Genomic DNA, 9250 nt, shown 5'->3' on the forward strand with positions numbered 1-9250 from the left:
AACAAGTTTAAACAGGTGCCATTACTACAGGTAATGAGTGGAGGAAAGAGGAGACTCTTAAAGAAGAAGTTACAGGTCTGTGAGAGCCAGAAATCTTGATTGTTTGTTTCTGACCAAATACTTATTTTCCACCATAAAATGCAAATAAAATGATAAAAAAACAGACAATGTGATTTTCTGGATTTTTTTTTCTCAGTTTGTCTCCCATAGTTGAGGTCTACCTATGATGTAAATTACAGACGCCTCTCATCTTTTTAAGTGGTGGAACTTGCACTATTGCTGACTGACTAAATACTTTTTTGCCCCACTGTACTTTGTGAATAGGTGACAACCCTCCTTTATATTTTACCATCGTTAGTTTCACCCTCTTCTTCCACATCTCAGCCGGCGTCCAAACTTGTCAGTTTCCACATGACACCATTGAAAAATGCAGAAGTTTCTTTTCCAAGATTGCAGGGCAGGCATTGTGCTTCCCCTTTTCTTTTTCAAGTTTCTTTTTCTAAACGGCCGTTATTTCTTGTTTCACTGAGGGAGGAGACAGAGAACAGAGTGAACAGCAGCAGCAGAAGGTGTCACCCATAGATTTCCACCCAGCCTGATGTCACGGGAAATTTTGGAGGCCAGGGTTTAAATTCCTGTAGAGGAGAGAGAACTCATTAAAGCACAAAAAGCCTTCCAAACAGCAACTGCCTGGAGTTAAAAAAATATATATATAAAAAGGCACAAAATTACAACCAGGATATAAGAAGATAATAGAAGAACACAGTGCAGAGAGATGGAACTGACACAGGTGCGCAGCGAGGAACCCCTGCTCCAAAATGTGCAAAGAAGCAGGACATCGTGCATCCACTGGCTCAGCATCGGCTCCTTCGTCTTATTATTGGGCGCAACCATCATTTTAGCCCTGCTTCACTTCCAGATCATCCCGACTCCAAAGAAGGTGCGTGTCTCTTTAAGGACAACTGATCTATACAGATGAGGCAAAGCTGAAGTGACAAACTCGGCGCTGCTGCATCCAAAAATCTACAGATCTTCTGCATTTAGAGTTCAAAGCATTCAGCTAAATTAGTACCCCAGCACTAGGATTGTCTAGGGCATGCTTGTATTAACAGTTCCACAAGGCAGATTTCCCGTGTGCAATATCAGAGCTGTGCTTCCAGCCGCTCCTCTCGTCACTCCGGTTTATCAAGTTTTGATATCTGCTTCCTCCATTCATTCCACATGACACAATTAGAGCTGGAAGGATTCCACCCGACTGTTCAGCTAATCATGGTTCCTTTTCCTTCTTTTCAGATTCAGGATGAATTTCAGATTCCAGAAGTTCTTCGAATCAAGAATTATTTAGGTAAGGATGATGACAGAGACAGATTTTGGGTGGAATTAATGGCAGGTGGGATTCGAGTCTTCTGTGCTCCTTCTGATTTTTCATGCTCACACCTCGTGCACATGTATTAATACAGCCATACACTGCTGTCAGTCCATATCGTACATCTGTATATATCTCATTTTATAGGGAGGCAAATAATAACTTTTTGTAGCGGCATGTGCCAACGGAAGACAAATCCGGTGCCTCATGGTAGCACCATACAATAGCCCCATGATTTAAAAAAAAAAAGGTATTCTAGGTTTTGATCTTGGGCTGATGAGCCCCAAAAGGCTGAAACAGTTCTTTCATTTTATTTCCTAGTCAACTCATAAGAGTTATTCTTGTAGGGAACCATTGATAAAGAGGAGAGCCAACAAAATATAATTTTGTAAGACAAGAATATTGAAAGGGATACAGGCTGTGCTTGATATTTGGATATTAGGCTGTGTAGGGGCATAACTTTGGGTGCCAAAAAGGTTCCCAAAAAGTCCCCCTATGAGGACACATTACTATTAATGATTTTAGTAGTTGATGACCCTATTACAGATTGCAGCCCAGTATATTAAAGTTACCGCAATGGGTCTGGCAATACTTCAAGAATTTTTGGCAACAGTCTGAGACTAGATGGAGATGGAGATGTGATAAATAGTGACTATACTAAAAACCAGGGTAACTGTATTGACTGGAGTCTTTTTTTTTGCTCTTGCAGAATCAGTACCGCAGACCCAAGCCATGAAGGGAAAGAGGGCCGCTGCTCATTTGATTGGTGAGTATTAAGGTCCTGTGTTTACATGAGTCAGGGAACAATATTTGAGCGCCAGTTTCCTCTCTGAAAAAAATTAAACCTAACGATTATTATTTTTTATTTTTGCAGGAACAAAAGTAAATGACAACATTAAATGGCAACATGGCTCCGAAAATTCCTTCATAGAAGAAAGCATAAAGCTTGTCGAGAACTCCTTGGAAATTCGGCAAGATGGTCTTTATTTTGTTTATACCCAAGTGTTGTTCACAGGCACAGTTTGCCCAAAAAAGAGTGAGTTCATCCATAAGGTCCTCAAAAAGGATGAGAATAATGATGAACCAATAGTCCTCCTCCAATCCAGTAAGTCAGTGTGCAATGCAAATTCCAAATCCTCCTGGACACAGCCAATTTATCAAGGAGGGCTTTTCAAACTTGATAAAGGAGATATAATTTCAGCCGAGACTCCAAATGTTGACTTTCTGGATACATACACTGGACAAGTCTACTTTGGGATCCTTGCTGTATAACAGAACAGCACTCTCTCAGTACCATCAAAGTTGTAAATTAAATTTGGACTGTCAACTTGTTGGTAGACTTCAGAACTTGAATTTTTACCCCTATCACTAGCAAATTTTGGAGAAGATGGCCTTTTATGTTTACAAACCATTAGTGTACTCTCCATGTGTATGGATCCTGCACATGCAGGACAGAAAATAGGTCAACTCAGACACAACAGAAGTTCTCTCCTGGTTGGAAGTTCTCTCCTGGATGGAGTTCTCTCCCGGTTGGAAGTTCTCTCCTGGTTGGAGTTCTCTCCCGGTTGGAAGTTCTCTCCTGGATGGTGTTCTCTCCAGGTTGGAAGTTCTCTCCTGGATGGTGTTCTCTCCAGGTTGGAAGTTCTCTCCTGTATGGAGTTCTCTCCCAGTTGGAAGTTCTCTCCTCAATGGAGTTGTTGCCTGGTTGGAAGTTCTCTCCTGGATGGAGTTCTCTCCCGGTTGGAAGTTCTCTTCTGGATGGAATTCTCTCCCGGCTGGAAGTTCTTTCCTGGATGGTGTTCTCTCCAGGTTAGAAGTTCTCTCCTGGATGGAGTTCTCTCCAGGTTGGAAGTTCTCTCCTCAATGGAGTTCTCTCCTGGTTGGAAGTTCTCTCCAGATTAGAGTTCTCTTCCGGTTGGAAGTTCAGTCCTGGTTGAAGTTCTTTCCATGTTGGAAGTTCTCTCCTGATTCATGGCCATTTTTTATGAATTTACTATTTATGTACTATTTATCTATTTATTTATTTATTTAACCTATACTGTATTTTTTTGTTTTATGTGTATGTTTCTGAATGTGCTGCAACATGTGCATACAATGTATGTAAGTCCATTTATGTTGACACGTAACCTTAAAATCTATAAGGATCGACAAGTCACAGAAAGCCCCAGATACACAAGTTTGGAACTGGAACTATTTTATAGTATAGTAGTATGATATAATTATGTCATACAGTATGTGAAGCATTCTACTTCCCAAATAACCTGTTTCTCATGTGACTTCATGCCATGCATTATAATTAAGTAATAATATTGCTATTGTCACCCCTATGGGGCATTGTCATCGCTGAATCATTCTTGGTGACATCTCAGATTTCTTTCTATTATCCTGTGTGATTTATATTCTTTATGTTAAAAAGTATGGGCTCCCTTTTGTTATTTTAGGGATCCAAAAAGTGATGTTTCTATTGCTAAGCAATGTAGACTGTGCGCTGTTATCATGTAACACTATCGAGGCTGGAATGGGCCTTAACTTTACTGGGGCCGATTTTACGGCTTCCTTTTTCCAAAGTTTTGTTATGTATTTTGGAATGCATTTTTAATAAATGATTTTGAACTCTATCGACGCTCTTGAATGTCCTTTGATATATGATATTTATGTTATTTTTTAAAGTATTATATTACATTTCTTATGAGTCATAATTTGGGGAAAAAAGCCACCTGGTTAAGAATTATTACAAGAATAATCTGCAAAAACACTGTGCAAGAGCTGAGGGGTGCAGACTGACACAATGGCCCTGTTTGTTTTTTTTAACCCAGTTCCATAAACCATCTGTAAGTGGCGAACCCAAAAGATGACATAGTCCATACAGTATTATGGCCCCCAAAGATTTACCCTCCACACAGTATGATGGCCCCATAGGTGCCTACATACACTATTGTAACACCCCAGGTAACCGGTTGTTACAGTGATGTTGCCTTCCTTTTGGGGGAGGGCGATATCATGCTTGGAGGCAAGGAGGATTTCCTTTCGGTCACGCACCTACATACAACACATTCTGGATCCAGGCCAGAAGGGGGAGCTCAGAACCCGGATTCAGGGGAGCTTCCCCAGCTTTAAGTGTTCTGGTCTGGAGGAGGAGTTAGTTCAGTCTGGAGCAGACAGTGAAGTGAGAGGAGTGAGAGCTGACAGTGGAGCCGTGCAGCCAGGACTGAGCTGCAGGTCCAGGAAAGGAAGTAAAACCGAGGGGTTGAATGTACTGTAGTGAAGCATCGGAGGAAAGAAGCATAGGAAAAGGAAAGGGGCTCAGAGGGGAACTGTGACCGGGCACCCTCAGAGCTGAAGTGCAGGAACCAGGCACCGGGAGCCCGAGGCTGTTTTACTCCAGGTCGCACGGCAGAACCGGAAGGCATAGAACTGTATGTGATTTGACCGCACCCACACCTGAAGGTGCAGCAATATACTAGGAGCCCGAGTCGTGATAGAGACCCTATAAAAAGGCTCACACTGCCCACCATACAGGTAATTGTCCCAGGACGGGAGAGAGAGGACTTTGTAAGGAAGCCACAGGCAGCAAGGACCTCGCATACGAGCATGAGCAGGAAGGCGTACGGACCTCACCTGGGAGAGGGATCACCTTTGCTTCCAGGCCGGCAGGACCACATCACCACCTGTTCCTGGTACCCTGGACTGTGGACTGCTACCATCAGTAAACTAGGTAAAGACGTTACAACTCTGTGTCCTCCATTTATGTGCCGGCATACACCATCTCTGCTCAGCACACCGGGACCCCTGGGGACCCCGCTTCACCTGTGGAAGGCGTCACCATCTATGCTGCAGTAACATCACCCCAGAGAACCCCTTTAAGCAGCCTCGATCCCCTCTGACCGAGAACCACAGGTGGTGTCACGAACACAAACTTTAATACAAACCCCCTTAAAAGACCTTTCCCTTTAATTGGGCGCCCAGGGCCACGGACCGGGTCGCAGCCACCGTGACTTCCCTATTAATTGCAACCGGACCCGGTACTGAGTACCCCGCTTCCCAGGCACCCACTCTCTCCAAACAGTATGATACCCTCATAACTCATCACACAAAAGCACTGAATTACAAAAAATCCTCACCTGACATCATTTTCCTGGTGCGGTGCTCTGGTCTGTGGAGCATGTTGACTGTGTTGTCTGAAGCTCCAGCAGGCGCAATCTAATAACATCATTGTGCCTCAGACTCAGACCCACAGGCTGAATGGTGGAGGGGAAGATGAACGCTCACTGTTCCACCATTGAATTCAACTGCATCTATAACCTCAGTATGTAGGTACCATTATCTGCATCTATAACCTCAGTATGTAGGTACCATTGAAATTGAGATGTTGAGGGTGAGTGGAGCACTCAGCACCACGCCTGCTCCGACTGTAGAGTCCCATGGCAATTGCGTGGTCTGCTGTCATTAGCGGTACACCACTAGTTTTAGACTTGAAAGAAGACGAAGTCTATCAAGTTCAACCTAAACATAAATATGTTGATCCAGAGGAAAGCAAAAACCCCATAAGGCAGATGCTAATTTCACCATATTAGGACTCGTGCACACGACGGTAAAAATCAGCCGAGTGCTATCCCCATGTTATTCTATTGCAGCATGTATGACTTGCATCCGATTGTCGAATTGCCCTCGGCCATTTATGTCTATGGGTCCATGCAAAAAATTAGACATCCGAGTGTGGCCCGATTTTCATGGACTGACTGATAAGTTGGATAGCTTTTTTTTTATTATCCACATCCGAAAAAATCAGATCACACTGTGATCAAACGCTGATCAGAGTTTTAGCTGAGTGTGATTAGCATAATCTGTCCGATTTTTCTCAGTTGAGTAAAAATTGGTCGTGTGACCTAGGGGAAAAAATTCCTTCCTGACTGCACATATGGCAATCAGATTAGTTTCCTGGATCAATGTCTCATCACAGAATCAAGTACCCATAACCTGTAAAGTTATATTTGTCAGGAAATGTATCTAGGCCCTTATAGATCTTGGTGTCCTTCATCGACCATTCCAGCCCTCACTGGGCCAATATTATACAGCGGGTGAAATAAGTATTGAAAATGTCACCAATTTTCTAAGACCTTCGCAACCATATTATTGCAAAACATACTATTGGTTACAGAAGAATTTCTAAACTACTGAATGCTCAGGTGATCACTGTTGGGGCCATAATCTGGAAGTGGAAAGAACATCATTTCACTATAAAACGTCCACAACCAGGTGCTCTCAGCAAGAATTCATGCAGGGGAGTGAAAGGAATTATCAGAAGAGTTGTACAAGAGCCAAGGAGCACACGTGGAGAGCTGCAAATAGACCTCGAATAAGCAGGTACAATTGTTTCAAGGAAAACTATAAGTAATGCCCTCAACCTCCATGGCCTGTATGCACACGCACCACGCAAGACTCCATTGTTGGAAAAAAAGCATGTTCAAGCATGTTTAAAGTTTGCTGAACAACAGTTAGACAAGCCTGTGAAATACTGGGAGAATATAGTCTGGTCAGATGAGACCAAAATTGAACTCTTTGGTTGCCATAAGAAACACGTTTGGAGGCCAAAAGGCACTGTATATCAGCTGAAAAACACCATGCTAACAGTGAAGAATGGAGATGGGAACATCATGGCATGGGGCTGATTTTCAACATACGGCACTTGAAAACTTCATAGAATTGAAGGAAGGATGGATGGACAATTGTAGAGAATCATTCTTGATAAAAATCTGCTGCTATCTACCAGGATGATGAAGATGAAAGGAGGGTGGATATTTTAGCATGACAATGATCCCAAATACACAGCCAAGGAAACTCTCAATAGGTTTTAGAGAAAGAAAATAAAGCTTCTAGAATGGCTAAGCTGATCACCTGACCTGAATCCAATAGAAAATATACTGAAGGAACTAAAGCTCACATTTCATAGAAGGAGCCCGCGGAAGCTTCAGGATTTGAAGAGTGTTTGTGTGGACAAATGGGCCAAAATCCCACCTGAGCAATTCCTACATCTAGTTTCTCCATACAGGAGCCGTCTTGAAGCTTCTTCACCAACAAAGGCTTTTGTACGAAGTATTAAATCAATTTCATTAAGCGTGTTCAATACCTTTTCTGTGTCATTTCTCATTATTACCCATAACTTAATTTAGTTAGAAAATTGCTGACATGTTCAATACCACTGTTCTACAGCTAGATTGGTTCAGAAACAAAAGCAGTTGAACTTAACTAATTGTGTGATGCTGAAAACAAATATGATACTTAGACTTGCTGATTGGCTCTAATTTTCAAGTTCCAAAGGAGGTTGTAATTATTTATGACAGTTCTCATCAAAGCTTATAGAAAAATTGGGTCTTTATTATTTCATATTATTTCATCATCATCATCATCATTATTGCATTGTTAGTACCTAGTCTATTGCATCATCTTTTTAATCTATTGAGCCTTCAGTATGCTATCATCTTAGGGTGACCAATCAAAAACCTCCAACTCAGCTCCAATGATGTAATCCTACGTACAGTTGCATCAGCAACTTTTATAAATGCTCTCTATGTAAGGTATACAGTTTTAGGGTTTCTTTGCATATTGACATGTTTCTATGTTTTTTTCAGATATACCGTATTTTCTGGTGTATAAGACGACTGGACGTATAAGACGACCCCCAACTTTTCCATATAAAATATGGAATTTGGGATATGCCTGCTGTATAAGACGGGGGTCATCTTATACGCCCAGTCATCTTATATGGCGTGTGGTTCCCAGGGTCTGGAGGATAGGAGACTCTCCTTCAGGCCCTGGGATCCATATTCATGTAAAAAATAAAGAATAAAAATAAAAAATATGGATATACTCACCCCTCCGAGAAGCCTGGCTGTCACCGCTGCAAGCGTTTGCCTCCGTTCCTAAGAATTGCAGTGAGTGTAGGACCTTCGATGACGTCACGGTCTTGTGATTGGTCCGTGACCGCTCATGTGACCGGTCACCTGACCGTGACGTCATCGAAGGTCTTTCACGCTCTGCAATTCTTAGGAAAGGAGGCAGACGCTTGCAGCGGTGACAGCCAGGCTTCTCGGAGGGGTGAGTATATCCATATTTTTTTTTTTTATTCTTTATTTTTTACATGAATATGGATCCCAGGGCCTGAAGGAGAGTTTCCTCTCCTTCAGACCCTGGGACCATCCAGGATCGCTCCCTGCACACGCCGTACCCGGCGTATAAGACGACCCCCGACTTTTGGGATAATTTTTAGGGGTTAAAAAGTCGTCTTATACGCCGGAAAATACGGTACCTCATTCTTGCATTAACAAAGCAGATAGTTTTTGCTACATATGCAGAGAAGTCACTTTTGTGTCTTGACTACCATGATAAGGAAGGCCTACAACCCATATTTTGGCTGCATAATAAGAGATCAGGACAAGAGTCGGGCTCGACATGTATGCTGCAATCGATGTGTATCACATCTTACCCAGTGGTTGCATGGGAAGAGGCAATCTATGCCTTTTGCAGTCCCAATGATCAGGCAAGAGCCAACCGATCACATTTCCAATTGATATTTCTGTATAGTGCCACCAATAGGAAAGTAGTAGAAGAATCAAGGAAGAAGATGTGGACTTTGCAGTATCCTAACATTCAATCTGCAATATGTCCAGTGCCACATGAAGAACTGCCGGTTCAAAAAGGACCAGAAACATTTTCAGTTGCGTCAAGCAAGGAAACAGAGGGCGCTTGGTGTCATGAAGCATCTTTGTCTTACGACCGAGACTTTCTGTCAGCAACCTCAACTGAACCACACCTTATAGCACAAAGTGAGGGGAACGATTTTGTTAAAGATTTGGATGTACCTAAGAGTTGGATCTTCCCTTCAAT

At 42.5% G+C, this 9250-nt stretch overlaps 1 protein-coding gene across 1 annotated transcript; it reads left to right on the forward strand.

The window, feature by feature from the left end:
- The first annotated feature begins 646 nt into the window (after nucleotides 1-646).
- On the forward strand, nucleotides 647-3982 carry LOC143806091 (tumor necrosis factor-like). Its single transcript, XM_077286033.1, has 4 exons — nucleotides 647-940; nucleotides 1294-1345; nucleotides 2076-2132; nucleotides 2241-3982. Exons 1-4 carry the CDS (start codon nucleotides 776-778, stop codon nucleotides 2636-2638), a joined length of 672 nt encoding a protein of 223 aa, XP_077142148.1. The 5' UTR covers nucleotides 647-775; the 3' UTR covers nucleotides 2639-3982.
- Nucleotides 3983-9250: the final 5268 nt, after the last annotated feature.

The sequence above is a fragment of the Ranitomeya variabilis genome, chromosome 2 (assembly GCF_051348905.1).
Source record: "Ranitomeya variabilis isolate aRanVar5 chromosome 2, aRanVar5.hap1, whole genome shotgun sequence".
NCBI classification, from domain to species: domain Eukaryota; kingdom Metazoa; phylum Chordata; class Amphibia; order Anura; family Dendrobatidae; genus Ranitomeya; species Ranitomeya variabilis.

Bases quoted from the DNA above. Each gene is read 5' to 3' on its own strand.
- LOC143806091 (XM_077286033.1), top strand. From the start codon at position 776: ATGGAACTGACACAGGTGCGCAGCGAGGAACCCCTGCTCCAAAATGTG. The intron at 941-1,293 runs GTGCGTGTCTCT...CCTTCTTTTCAG, and splicing joins TCATCCCGACTCCAAAGAAG to ATTCAGGATGAATTTCAGAT. The intron at 1,346-2,075 runs GTAAGGATGATG...TTGCTCTTGCAG, and splicing joins TCGAATCAAGAATTATTTAG to AATCAGTACCGCAGACCCAA.